At 59.1% G+C, this 14,483-nt stretch overlaps 1 protein-coding gene across 3 annotated transcripts; it reads right to left on the reverse strand.

Annotated features, from left to right (window-relative positions):
- Positions 1–1,624: 1,624 nt before the first annotated feature.
- CALY (calcyon neuron specific vesicular protein) lies at positions 1,625–13,203 on the reverse strand. Of its 3 annotated transcripts, none has more exons than XM_054523101.2 (7): positions 13,065–13,203; positions 5,054–5,208; positions 4,105–4,218; positions 3,550–3,606; positions 3,074–3,187; positions 1,995–2,314; positions 1,625–1,763 (listed from the first exon to the last, which is right to left on the reverse strand). In XM_054523101.2, exons 2-6 carry the CDS (start codon positions 5,186–5,188, stop codon positions 2,024–2,026), a joined length of 711 nt encoding a protein of 236 aa, XP_054379076.1. In that variant the 5' UTR covers positions 5,189–5,208; positions 13,065–13,203; the 3' UTR covers positions 1,625–1,763; positions 1,995–2,023. The 3 variants fall into 3 exon arrangements, with proteins under 3 accessions (XP_054379076.1, XP_054379075.1, XP_024109308.2); XM_054523100.2 differs by having other exon boundaries at positions 3,550–3,681; XM_024253540.3 differs by lacking the exon at positions 3,550–3,606.
- Between the last annotated feature and the right edge of the window lie 1,280 nt (positions 13,204–14,483).

The raw sequence follows: 14,483 nt of genomic DNA on the forward strand, positions 1-14,483 counted from the left end.
GAGCATCTAGCCCTGTGTTCACAACCAGGACCCCAGTGACCATCCAGTCCCCTAGCCCAGTGTCCAGGAACAGGTTAGATCCACTGACGCTGGCATTGGCAGCTCCCTGGATGCTGCAGAGGCTGCCCTGGGCTGTTCTCCAAGTCACTGGGCTCCATGCTGGGATCAAGGGAGGGCTTCCCAAGGGGATCCCACCTGTGTGTGAGGCCCCCACCCTCCACCACGCAGTGCAGGAAATGCCGGCCCCTCCTGCCTGAAGCTGCTTCCAGTGGCTCGCAGGGCCACCTAGGCTCTGTTGCTGTCCCTCACCCCCAAGCCCTTAGTCCCAAGGCCCGAACTCCCCTCCCACCAGATGGGGCGTCTGGGCCCCAGGCGAAAGGGATCCGAGGAGGACAGGTGCTGGGGTGGGCAGGGCTGCAGAGCTGCAACTGGCTGGGGTCGGGGGGGCTGCAGAGCTGCTGCTGGCTGGGGTGGGGGGGGTGCTTCAGAGCTGCAGCTGGCTGGGATGGGTGGGGCTGCAGAGCTGCAACTGGCTGGGGTGGGGGGAGCTGCAGAGCTGCAGCTGGCTGAGGTGGGCGGGGCTGCAGAGCTGCTGCTGGCTGGAGTGGGCGGGGCTGCAGAGCTGCAGCTGGCTGGGGTGGGCGGGGCTGCAGAGCTGCAGCTGGCTGGGGTGGGCGGGGCTGCAGAGCTGCAGCTGGCTGGGGTGGGCGGGGCTGCAGAGCTGCATCTGGCTGGGGTGGGGGGAGCTGCAGAGCTGCAGCTGGCTGGAGTGGGTGGGGCTGCAGAGCTGCAGCTGGCTGGGGTGGTGCAGGTGGTGGGTGAGATCTGCCGAAGTCCATTCCCTGTAGTGTTCAGTGCTGGGAGTTGGCTCGGGCTGTGGTGGGGATGCTGGGGTTGGGGTAGGGATGCTGGGGCTGGGGTTGGGATGCTGGAGTTGGGGTGGGGATGCTGGGGTTGGGGTAGGGATGCTGGGGCTGGGGTTGGGATGCTGGGGGAGACTCATGGCAGCTCCAGGCTCCCCTGGCCTTTCAGCCTTACCATCTTTCATCTGGCTCCAGGGACACGGGAGACCCCAGCCCCCAAGTAGCCAGAGCTCACCCCTCCTCAGGCCCCACTCCCCACTCAGACGCCCCCATTCGCTCTTTTCTTCACTTGGTCATTTATGCCTGTGGGCCACACATCTAGGAGGCAGGAGCTGCTCATGGGTGCCGCCCAGAACCAGGGGTCACCGGGGAGGGAGACACTCCTGTCAGAGGGGGGACGCCCGGGGCCCAGCCCCAGCACCAGGTAGATGGGGGCGGGGGGGCGGGGAACCAGCAGGACAAGGGGCTGGGCAGCGGTTAGGGATGGACCCGAGGCTCCCCTGGGTGGGGACCGGAGCCCCGCCATTAAGGCACATCACGGTGGGGCTTGGACAAGGCCCGGACCACTCAGCGCGAGGATGCGCGTGCTCCGCCTGGGCGCGCCGCGGCTTCCTGGGAGCTGCCCCCTACGGAGTCTCTCCTGGGTCCTTCGGGGGTCCCTGGGGGGAGCACAATGCCGGCGTGACTCACAACTGGCGGGGTGGGGGGCGGGAGAAAGGCCAGCCGGGCAGAGGACGCGCAGGAGAGATGGAAGACTCCGGTGGACGTGAAATCTTTACTTAGAGAAAAGCGACAGAGTCAGAGACCCACGCGGGCGGGGCTGCAGCGAGGGCGCCTGGGGACACGAACAAGGCGGAGAGCATCGGGCGACGCGCTGGTCACAGGAGCTGGCGGGGGACGCTGCGGAGACAGAGCCCGAGGGTTGAGAGCGGCGACGCGGCCAGGGGCTCCCCGCGGACCCCGCGACCCCGGCGGGCTCGGATTCGCACCCCCCACCCCTGAGGTTCTGGCGGGCCGGGTCGGAGGGAAGAGAAAGGGAGGGGTGGCGGGGGTCTCTGGCTCAGAAGCGGTGGCGGGAGGCCAGAAAGAGACCTGGGCAGAGTCGGCTGGAGCCCCGCGGCGCGCACCTACCCCGGGCCGGGCTGCGGGGCCGGAGACCGTCACTGCGCGAGCGGGGGCGCCGCGCTCCCGGCTGCCTTCCGCGCCGCCTCCTTCTCCGCCTTGGCCGACGGCTTCCCGGGGGGTTCGGTGGCCGTCGCCGCCCCAGCCTGGGTGGGCCCCTTGCGTTCTTCCTTGGCTGCGCGGTAGCCGTCCCCCCAGACCGCCGGCGTCTCCGTGCCGTGCTTGCGGCTCAGCGGGTAGGCCCCGATGGCCGCCAGGATGCTGCGGTGGCGCTCGGGGTCCATCTCCGTGTAGTACATCTCCAGGGTCAGCGGCGTGCAGATCTTGTGCTGCGGGAGGGGCCGGGTCAGGGTCGGCGGGGCTGAGCCCTCCTGTGCGCCCCGGGCCAGGGCCCTCCCGCTTCTGCGGTTGGGGACACTGCGGACAGTTTGTAATGGAGCCATGGTTTCAGGACACCGAAGATCAGCCTCCGGTTCAGAACTCAGGGCCCTGGAGGGGCACGGAGCCAGGAGGTCGTGGGTTGTAAAGGCAGGGACCACCCAGGGAGAGGGGCGTAGGTAGACACCAGTGGACCTGCCCAGCGCAGCAAGGCCTCTGCGGAGTGCGCTCCAGAGCATAAACCATGGAGTTAAGGAGAAAAGGAGCAGATTTTACTTCTGATAAATAAAAGGCCTTCTAAAAACACACTAAAAGCTATAACCATTATTGGCAAAGAGATTTTAAAAAAAAAGATGGAAGAAAATATTTGCCAAATAGGTAGGGAACATTAATATCATGTTATATAAAAATAAAACCTCACACATGTCACGCAGGAGGGCAGATGACCCCTAGAAAGGCGGCTGGAGGGCGACATTTTCTACCTCATCTTTTACTTATTTTTTAAATTACAAGAAGAGAAACCCATCACTAACACATCTTTTCTTTTAAATTTTCAAAAGATAAGATCTCATGTTCTAAAGAAGTAACAGGAACATGGCTTTGGAGACCACGTTCCCCCAGCAGCAGGAGACACACCTGCCACCCCCTCCCCGGAGGCTATGGGAGGAGGGGCGGCTCTACGCCCCCCACCAGACCCCTGGCCCCCTTACCCGCAGCAGGAAGCCGTCGGGGCAGGTGAACTGGTCGTACCAGATGGCCTTGTACATGATCAGCACGCAGCCCAGCAGCGCCATGGCGAAGGCGATCATCCGCGCGGTGGGCAGCTGGCAAGAGGGCAGAGAGGGGCTCAGCCACACCAGGCAGGGGCGGTCTTTGTGGGGAGCTCCTCAAGGGCTGGGCTGGCACAGGACCATCTCCACCCTCCAGTCCTGATGCCCCACCCCCACCCTGGGCAGCCAGTGGCTTTTCCGACTTTTCCGAGGGTCAAGTGTGCAGGCGTCACTGCACACTTGCTGCCTGCCTTGCTGGCAGCCCCTCCACTGGGGTTCTGGAAACATCTGCCACCAGGTAAAGTGATGTGGCCTTTGACCCAGGTGGGTCTTGCAGGAATTTGCAGTTTCCCTGCGGTGTGGGCTCCCCAGGGGATGGGGGCCACAGCCTCAGGTGAGTCGGAGGCTGCACTCACCAGGCCTCCAAGGTGACTGCCCACGGTGGGTGCATGTGCGGTGACAAGAGCTGCAGACTGGAACATGAGGCCGGGGTGGGGAGCCCTAGCAGATCTGACTATTGGAGAATGGAAGGCTTTGGAAACAGTCCACTAAAAATGACTAAAGCTATCATTAGTAACATTGACAGATTTAAACAAGAGGATGAGAGAAGATATTTGCCAGATATACTGCAGAAAGGAAGTATTACATAGAAAGCCCGTAAGTCACTGAAGATGAGACAATGACCCACTGGGCAAACAAGCAAGCAGCACTCCTGGGCACTTCCCAGAAACAGAAACATCTCAGGAGCGCCACTGTTTGGCCAGTCTGCACCTGCAGCCTCGGGAGGGGGCCTGGTGGGTGCAGGGCAGCCGGTGGGGCCAGCTCTGGGCAGGATGACTCACTGCCATCCTCTCCTCCCTGAGAGCGAGGGGACCCCAGACTGGCCTGGACGGAGCCCAGGCACCCCCAGCTGCCTTCCACCTTCTCCCCCTGTCCTGAGTCCCCCCAGTGGGTTGGGTGGGTGTGGTTACCCTGCGCCCTTCCTCTGGGTGGCTGCAGTTCAGCCTCTGGCCCTCCAGGTCAGGGAACTTCTTCTGCTGGTCTGGGGAGGACAGCTGGTATTCTGTCTGCGTTTTGATGACCACCTGTGAAAAGAGATGGCCATGGCCTCAGTGGGCAGCTGGCAGGGACCCAAGAGAGCCCTGAACTGAGAGGGGAGGGAGCCAGGGTCAGCTTCGTGGCATTGGTGTTGACGCTGACCCATCTCCCAGGACTGTCTGGTGGATGGCAGGGCTCCAGCAGCCACAAAGTGAGGCCAAAGGGAGGTGAATGCTGAAAGTCTGCTGGGCGCATGGCAGCTCTGGGCCTGGCCGGGCTGCTGACAGAGCCTCTCACTCTGCCTGCTGCCTTCAACTCAGGGTGCTGGAGAATTGCCGTTGGCCAGCAGGGGTGGTCCTCCTGCCCCGGGTCCCCAGCATAGATGCTGCCCCCACCTCCAGCAGGGACAACTCGGGGTGCCCTTCATGCTGCATGACTCCCTGGGAGGTCAAACTGGGCTGGGCTCAAGCTGAGCTCTTTGCTTCTCCCCATTTTCTGCTATAAGCAACCCCAGTGGTCACTTGCCCAAGGACCCCCAGATCTCAGGCTCAACCCAGGACAGGGCCATGCCCCGAGGGGAAGGGTGGGAAGCGTTGCCTGCTGAGTGCCCTATGGACAGCACGTGGACGGGGTGCTGTCTAGGAGTCAGTGCGTGAATTCTCGGTTACCCACTGGCCAGTTTGCCCAGCTCTGGCATATGGGGGAACTGACCAGGAGGTCACACAGAGTGCCCATGGCCAGCTGGGGCTTTGGCCCCCATGGCCCTTCGTCTGCTTGCTCTACTGCACCTGGGAAGAGGCCACATCTAGATGAATCCCACCCCACACCCCTTTGTTCCCAAGGGAGCCTGAGAAGGGCCCCCACGCTGACCCAGGCCCTCACCTGGTCCGGGAGTGGCGGCTGGAGCTGGCTGACGTCCAAGGGGCTGATCAGAGGCACACTGTCCATGGCAGCCCCATCCTGGTCCCCAGGGTCTTTACCTGGCTTCCCAGAGAAGCTGCAGCCCAGCTTCACCATGGTGGATGGCAGTCCTTGTCCTGTCCAAAGACAGACAGGGTCACTGCCCACAGGCTGCCCCCTGGATGCCCATGCCAGCTGGCTCTGAAGCCAGAGGACCCTGAGCTGGTCCTAATGCTCCTCACACCAGAGCCGGGGACAGGCTGTAAGTGGTCAGGCCAGCCTCCTTGGACAAACCGGTCAAATCCAGCCAGATGCTCGGTGCTGTACCTTTTTGACCCCCACAGCCCCTCTGGACCCCACAGCACTGCAGAGTACAGCGCCCCAACCAGTGACTGTCCATGAAGCCAGGGGAGACGTCCAACGGCAGCTGCTCTAGACAACCTCCTCTTTCTTCTTCTTCTTCTTCTTTTGAGACAGGATCTTGTTTTGTGGCCCAGGTGAGAGTGCAGTGGTGTGATCTTGGCTTACTGCAGCCTTTGCCTCCTGAGCTTCAGCAGTCCTACCATCTCAGCCTCCTGAGTACCTGGGACCACAGGTGCACCCCACCACGCCTGGCTAATTTTTAAAATTTTTGTAGAGACGGGGTTTCGCCAGATTGCCTAGGCTGGTCTCAAGCGATCTGCTTGCCTAGGCCTCCTACAGTGCTGGAATTACAGGAATGAACCACCGCGCCTGACTCTAGACAACCTCCTAAAGCCGACAATCCCGGACATCCAGTATGGAGAGTTGGGTGCCAGACTCAGCAAATAAAAATGCTGGAGACCCAGCTAAATTTGAATTTCAAATAAGCAACGAGCTCATTTTTAATATAAGAGCATCCCACGCAATACGCGGTATGGGACGTGCTTATCCTGAAGTCAGTTCTCATTCTGTCTGGCGACTCTGCCGGAGACGCACGAAGTGAGAAAGAGCGGCCACAAGAGGGCACCCGCGAGTCAGCCCAGCTGCGAGTCCGGCGCTAAAGGCCGCGGAGAGCGGGTCTCCTGCGGAGCTGAAAGCCACAGCAGGGCCCCGCGGGGCTGGGAGAGGGCGGGCCCCACTAACCGGGAGAAGCCAAGGGTGCCCGGCTTCGCCTCCAGGCGGACCTCCTAGAGAAAAGGAATGCAGCGGATGACCTCCGAGCTGATGGATGGAAAAAGCAGAAAAAGAAAATGTATTCAATCAAAGGAAGAAAGAAAGGTCCTGTGTGCAGTAGACACGGAACCTGTGGCCCAATGCGATGGCGGCGCCTGTGGTCCCAGCTACTCGGGAGGCTGAGGCGGGAGAATCGCTTGAACCCGGGAGGCGGAGGTTGCAATGAGCCGAGATCACGCCACTGCACTCCAGCCTGAGTGACAGAACGAAACTCCGCCAAAAAAAAAAAAAAAAAAAAGGCCGGGCGCGGTGGCTCACGCCTGTAATCCCAGCAGTTTGGGAGGCCGAGGCGGGCGGGTCAGGAGGTCAGGAGATCAACACCATTCTGGCTAACACGGTGAAACCCCGTCTCTACTAAAAAACACAAAAAATTAGCCCGGCGTGGTGGTGGGCGCCTGTAGTCCCAGCTACTTGGGAGGCTGAGGCAGGAGAATGGCGTGAACCCGGGAGGCGGAGCTTGCAGTGAGCCGAGATCGCGCCACTGCATTCCAGCCTGGGCGATGGAGCGAAACTCCGTCTTAAAAAAAGAAACAAAATAAAAAACGGAATCTGTCATTACAACCTTCTCACAAGAACTCCAAGTGCAGACAGCATCACCACAGCATTGTACCAACCATTTACAGGGAAAATAACGCACGTCCACAAAACTCTTCCAGAAAGACAAGGGAGCACTCACCAGCTCCTGAGGCCAACGTAGCTTCAGTCCCCTAACCCAGCAAGGACAGCAGCGGAGAGGAGCTCACAGGCCAGCCCTCCCCCCCCAACACGCACATACCACTGCGAGGCCCCAAAGCTCAAGCAGCGTGAATCCAGCGAATACAAGGTAACATGTCATGACAGGTTGGGTGTATTCTGGAAATGAAGTTTGGCTTAACATTTGACAAGCAATCGTATTTTTCACCATATTAACAGAATAATGAAAAAGCGTTACCTGATCAATTGCTAGAGGAGCTGAAGTAACTCTGGGTAAGACTCAGGGCTCATTTACTATTCGGACCCATTAGTGCACTAAGGCAGGAGGCGAGTGCTGTAACCCGGTAACAGTGAGCCACTAAATCCCCACAGCAAACCTCACTGAATGTGAATCCTGAAAGTGCCTTGATCTGCGGTTCTACAAGTTATGGTGGTGGTCTCAGCCAATGCTGCAGGGCAGGACAAAGAAATGAGCTCTAGTGCCAGATAAGAATAAGTGAAACTCTGATTATTCACCCATGAAACAGTGTCTGTGTTTAGAAACCCCAAAAGAATCTATAGACAAATCATAAGGATCAAAAAGTGAGTTTGGCAAGGTTGTTGGATTTAAGGTATTCAGAAATCAGTTACTTTCCTATATGTCAGTGGCAAAAATAAATAAATAAATAATTTATTGAAGTACTCAATTTAAATAATATCAAAACTATCAAATCCTTAGGAATAGGTGTAAAAAGAGCTGAGGAGCAGGGACAGGGCAGGGCCTCCACATGGAATCCAGGAAACACTGTGGACACAGACCAAGAAAAGCTAAATTCCCCAAGTAAAGGGAAGGCTGTGGCTATGGATTTTGGGAGTTTCTATGTTTAAACAAATTACCCACCCCCCAATCTGTAGATGCAGTAAATCTTAAGCAAAATCCCAACAGAGTTTTAAAAGTGAACTTGACAAGCACTGTCATTTTATATGGAAAGCAGAGGGGCAGGAACACATCAAGTATCTTGGAAAAGAACATGGATTGTCAGGCGCAGTGGCTCACGCCTGTAATCCCAGCACTTTGGGAGGCAGAGGTGGGTGGATCGCAAGATCAGGAGTTTGAGACCAGCCTGGCCAACATGGTGAAACCCTGTCTCGACTAAAAATACAAAAACTAGCCAGGCATGGTGGCACATGCCTATAATCCCAGAAACTCAGGAGGCTGAGGCAGGAGAATCGCTTGAACCCGGGAAGCAGAGGTTGCAGTGAGCCAAGATTACACTACCACACTCCAGCCTGGGCAACAAGAGCAAAACTCCGTCTGGAAAAAAAAAAAAAAAAAAAAAAAAGAACATGGAGGAGGTCTCATCTGCCAGGGTCTGGCTTGTTGCACAGCATTGGAAATGGAGAGATGTGGGGCTACTGCGTGGTGGAAAAAAAGTCCCACGTGACACACTTTGCACACACAGGCCCTGATTTGCAGCATGGCTTCCTCTCAGTAAAACGCTGTCCACATCAAGAGCAGTGAGCCTGATCCCTACCTCACATTACACAGAGAAGTCTACTCCAGGTGGATAAACCTAAACTGGAAAAGCAAAACAATAAAGCATCTCAAAGATAATACAGGAGAAGATTTTTCTGGTCTCAGGGACGGAAAGGTTTCTTCATTAGGACAATAGGTACTAACCATAAAAGGAAATATTGATAAAATGACTTCATTAAAACTATGAACTTCTGCTTATCAAACAGCCTTCAAAAAATGGAAGCAGAAACCAAGACTGGGAGAAGACAGTTGCAACCCACAAATGATGAGGGTGCATTGTGGGTTGAATGATGTTCCCTCAAAAATACGTCCAAGTCCTAGGATCTGCATGAGGGGTGCCTTTGAATGGGACCTTATTTGAAAATAGGGTCTTCGCAGATGTAATCAAGCTAAAATAAACTCGTCCTGAATCAGGGTGGGCCTTGACCCAAAACTGGTATCGTTATTAAAACAGGGAAATTAGACATAGGAGAGTGTTATGTGTAGACGGAGCAGAGATCGGAACGATGCAGCTGAAACCCAAGGATTGCTTGGGCCACCAGAAGCTGGAGGAAGCAAGGAAGAAGCTCCCCTAGAGGCTTTGGAGGGAGCATGGCCCCGCGAACACCTTCATTTTGGACTTCTTGACTCTAGAACTGTGAAAGAATTTGTTATTTTAAGTCACCTGCTTGTAATTTGTGACAGCAGTGCTAGGATGTCCAATTAACTGCCTGAGCCAGCAGTGACCACTCTTTCTCGCCCTGCAGTGGCCAGGCTCCGCTGTGGGTTCCAGGTGTGGGTAAGCACCACAGGAACAGGAGCAAGGGACCCGCGGTCACAGAGCTTCTGCCCAGCTGCTGCCACTCAAGTACAGATAATGTGGAGGCATCTGCGTGGAGAAGAATCTAAGGGTGGAAGGAGCTGAGGATGGAATGATTGCAAGGTGGAAGGATCCGAGGAGAAAGGATTGAGGGGGTGGGTGGGGAAGGATCCGAGGGGTGAGGGATCCAACGGGGAAGGATTGCGCGGGTGGGGCTGGGGTGGAGGGGAGGGATCCTAGCTGAGGGGTCCGAGGGTGGAACGATCTGAAGGGGAGGGACCCCAACGGGGTACGGGGAGGGATCCTAGGGGGTAAGGATCCGACGCGGGGGGAGGGATCCGACGCAGGGAGAGGGATCCGAGGGTGGAAGGATCTGAGGGGGAAGACTCCGACTTGGGGAAGAATCCAAGTGGGGTAGGATCCCAGGTGGGAAGGGTCGGGGGGCAGAGGTATCTGAGAGGGAAGGCTCTGAGGGAGAAAGATCTGAGAGTGGAAGGCTCTGAGGAGAAATAGGATCTGTGGGCGAAGGATCTGAGGGTGAAAGGATCTGAAAGGGGAAGGATCTGAGGGGAAAGCGTCTAAGGAAGGACGGACCTGAGGGGGAAAAATCTGAGGGCGGAATGATCTGAGAGTGGAAAGCTCTGAGCGGGGAAGGATCTGAAGGGGAAGGACCTGAAGAGGAAGGATCAGAAGGGTAAGGATCTGATGGTGGAAGGATCTGAGGGGGAAGGACCTGAAGAGGAATGATTGAGGGGGAAGGACCTGAGGGCAGAAAGATAAGAGGGTGGCAGCTTTTGCCTGAGGAAGAATCTGAAGGTGGAAGGATCTGATGGGGAAGGGACCTGAGAGCAGAATGATCTGAGTGGAAGGCTCTGAGGCGGGAAGGATGTGAAGGGGAAGGGCCTGAGGGGGAAAGAATCTGAGAGTGGGGGAAGGACCTGAGGGGGAAGGATCTGAGAGCGGAATGATCTGAGAGGGGAAGGCTCTGAGAGAGGAAGGCTCTGAAAGGGAAAGATCTGAGGGAGGAAGGATCTGAAGGGGAGGCTCTGAGGGGGAAGGATCTGAGGGGGAAGGATCTGAGGGCGGAATGATCTGAGAGGGGAAGGCTCTGAGAGGGGAAGGCTCTGAAGGGGAACGATCTGAGGGAGGAAGGATCTGAAGGGGAGGCTCTGAGGGGGGAAGGATCTGAAGGGGAAAGAGGGGAAGGCTCTGAGAGAGGAAGGCTCTGAAGGGGAAAGATCTGAGGGAGGAAGGATCTGAAGGGGAGGTTCTGAGGCGGAAGGACATGAGGGGGAAGAATCTGAGGGGCGAAGGATCTGAGGGGGAAGGATCTGACGGGCGAAGGATCTGAGAGGAGAAGGACCTGAGGGGGGGAAAGACCTGAAGGGGAATGACTTGAGGGGGAAGGACCTGAGGGGGGAAGGACCTGAGGGGGGGAAGGACCTGAAGGGGAATGACTTCAGGGGGAAGGACCTGAGGGGGGAAGGACCTGAGGGGGGAAGGACCTGAGGGGGGGAAGGACCTGAAGGGGAATGACTTCAGGGGGAAGGATCTGAGGGGGGAAGGATCTGAGGGGGAAGGATCAGAGAAGGAAGGATTTGGAGGTGGCAGCTTCTGCGTGGGGAAAGAACTGAGGGGAAAGGATCTGCGTGAGAGAGAGTGAGGCTGGTGCACGAGGGCGGGGTAGCGGATGGGGGAGGCCACTCTGAGCCGGAAGGAGCTGGGCGAGGGGAGACAGGGCCCCTAGTCCTGGACCTGGCCACGCGCTTTGGGGCCCTAACCCGTGCCCCTCGTTGTGTGTTCATCGCAGGCGACCCTGTGCCTGCCGGGCCTTTCCGGAAGAGGCCGTGCAGTGTCCCCCCGACCACCCACCCCGGGCTGGAGACTCTTCCTGAGGTGGGTCCCCACGTGGCCCGGGCAGGGGCAATGGGCACTCGGCGGGCGAGGTTTCACGGTGCAGCCAGCGTCCATGTGTGTGCAGGCGGAGACGGACGAGGCGCTACGGGGCTCAAATACAAGAGCGATCCGTGGAAGCGATGTCCGAGCAGCGGAGGGCCGAGAAGCCGGGGAATGACGTGGTTGTGGGGCGAGGGCAGCCAGCGCTGGGGCTTGAGGTGGAGCTTGGCCCGCGGGGGTGGGGGTGCCAGCGAGGAGGAGTCGGGGGTCTCCCCGGAGCGGATGCCCAGAGCAAGCCCAGCCTCTCTACAGACGGGAGAGGGGGAGGCGGAGAGGGGGGCGCAGTCCCGCCCCAGGGCCCGCGGCGCCATAGGGTAGGGCCACGCCCCGGAGGGCCCGCGCCAGGGGTCTCCGCCCGAACCCCCGCTCGGGCAGGACCCCCGCCAGGAGGAGCTGCGCTTGAGGGGTCCCCTTCGAGCCAAACTTCAACTCCAAGTCCTCGGGCGGCCAAGTTACGTCATCGCGGGTTTCCATTGCAACGGAGACAGGCCCGAGACGCCTCTTCAGGAAGAAAAAGCCATTGGGGGCCCACTGGAGCCTCGCTTCTGGTTCCAGGCCCAGCGCCCCGGGCGGAATGCGAGGCTGGAAAGGGGGGGCTGGCCTGTGTGTGGGGTCCAATCCCCCCACCCCGCACCCCAGACCGTCCCTTTGCACTGCTGCGTCATGGGGGCCTCCTCCCACGGAAGACACGCGGCTCGTGGAACTGGGGGCCGCCTCTGCTCCTCCTCCCGGCCCCTCCCTGCACCTGCGCTATCGCGGCATCTTCTGCGGGTCCCCTGCGCCCCACCCGCCGCGCTCTGGCAGGGAGGCAGTGCCCGGCTCCTGTCTCTGGGGCGGGGGAGGTGTGGGATGCTGATGGCAGATGGGTGGGGGCGCGGGTGAGTGAGGCCGTGCAGATGGACAGATGGATGGCGGGGGCGGGGGTGCAGGCTCTCAGTCGAAAGTCCACGGAAGCTCGGCTGGAGGTCACGTCACAGACTCGCTTTCGCATGTGCCCCCCCCAACCCTGGAATGCTGCGTCACGCTGGGGGGTGCGCGCAGGTGGGCTTGTGCGGGCCGGGCACAAGCGCGTGTGACTGCGGATCTCTGAGGGTCCCGCCCAGCCCCCACGGGCGCCACCGCAGCCTCCCGCCCCAGGCGCTGCAGGGGGCTGTGGCTGCCCCGCTTATTAAAAGGCAGCTGCACTGCGGGGTCGGCGCAGCCCCGCGGAGGGGAGTGGGCGCGCAGCTGCTCCCGCTTTCAGCGCAGCCACCTGTGGCCCCGCACCCGAGCCTGCTGCAGGTGGTTCCGGAGCCGCGCCCCTCCCGGCCTCCTGGCCGCCTCTTGCCTGTCACGCAGACGCCCCCATCAAGCCCACCCCCGACCCCCAACCCCCGTGCGGGCAGCGGCTCCTCGGTGCTCTGGTCCGACGCCCCTTCTGTCGCCCGCCCCACCCCGCCTCCGGCAGACAGAGCTGGGCAAGAGCTGGGACTGGTACCCCCCTCCCCACCTCGGAGACACCCTGAACTCCAGGCTGCGATCCTCGTGCCGGGGCCCCGCCGTCACGGGAAGCCTGGAGACCATCGCCCTCGGGTCCGCGGGGTCGGACTGGCCTGCCTGGGGCAGCCAGAGGAGGCCCGAGGGAGGAGGCCGGCCGTGCAGCGCGCCCTGCACACTGGCACCCGGACACGCACCTCGCACACACGCACACTCACACCCTCATCCGCACGCGCGCCACGCACAAGCGCACTCGCGAGCACACGCACCTCGCACATACACCCGCACACGCGCCTCGCACCCCCGCACCCCTTCGGGCCCCCCGCCCCCATTCTGCAAGAAATGTGGAAATAGCTCACAGGCGGCTCCACTGGCAGCTGCTGCAGGACGCGGTCGGGGAGGATGACGATGCGGATGTGGATGCGGAGGATGCGGTTCCAGACGCTTCGCAGCCGGGCGGGGCGGGGGCTGCAGCTGCGAGACCGAGGCTGTGGTCGCCATGGAAACGCGGCTGGAGGCGGGGCCTCGACTCTGGTCCCGCACCCTCTACCCCCACCCACCGCCCCGCTGGGGAGCCGCGCATGCGCCCCTCAGACCCTGCTCGGGCCTCACCACACACCTCACACACACCTGATGCACACACACCTGACACATCCCCAGAAACCACACCTCGAACACCAGACACATTCAAACACACACCACACACACATCCCAGACACACACCTCAAACACCCCACACACACACCTCACAAACACCCCACAAACACCCCAAACACCTGACACACACACACCCCAGAATCACACATCTCGAACACCAGACACATCCAAACACACACCCCAGACACACACCCCACACACACCCCACACACACCCACCTCACACACACCCCAAACACGTGACACACACCCCCCAGAATCACACATCTCGAACACTAGACACATCCAAACACACACCCCAGACACACACACCCCAGACACACACCTGACACACACCCGACACACACACACCTCACACACACCACAGACACACACACCTGACACACCCCCAGAATCACACACCTCAAACACCCCATTCAAACACACACCTCACACACACCTGACACACACACCTGACACGCCCCCAGAAACATACACCTGATACACAGGTGTATGTAAACATACACCTGATACACATGCACCTGATACACACCTCACACACACCTGACACGCCCCCAGAAACATACACCTGATACACAGGTGTATGTAAACATACACCTGATACACATGCACCTGATACACACCTCACACACACCCAACAACACATACACCTGATACACACCCCAGGCACACATTTGACACACACACCCCACACACCTGACACACATACCCCAGAAACACCTCAAACAACAGATACATCCAAACACACACCTCACACACACCTGACACATACACACCTGACATACACACCCTAGTAATACACACGTCAAATACCAGACATCCAAACACACATCTCTCACACACCTCAGACACACGCACAGCTGACACACACCTGAGAACCTCTAGAAACACACATTTCAAACACCAGACACATCCAGACACACACCTCACACACACCCCAGACACACACCTCACACACACCCCAGACACACACACCTGAGCCGCACCCCACACACCTGACCCACACCCCAGAAACACACACCTGACGAACACACCCCAGACACACACACACCTGACACCCTCCCCAGAAACACCTCAAACACCAAATACATCTAAACACTCAACTCACACACACCCCAGACA

The sequence above is a fragment of the Pongo abelii genome, chromosome 8, assembly GCF_028885655.2.
Source record: "Pongo abelii isolate AG06213 chromosome 8, NHGRI_mPonAbe1-v2.0_pri, whole genome shotgun sequence".
Taxonomy (NCBI): domain Eukaryota; kingdom Metazoa; phylum Chordata; class Mammalia; order Primates; family Hominidae; genus Pongo; species Pongo abelii.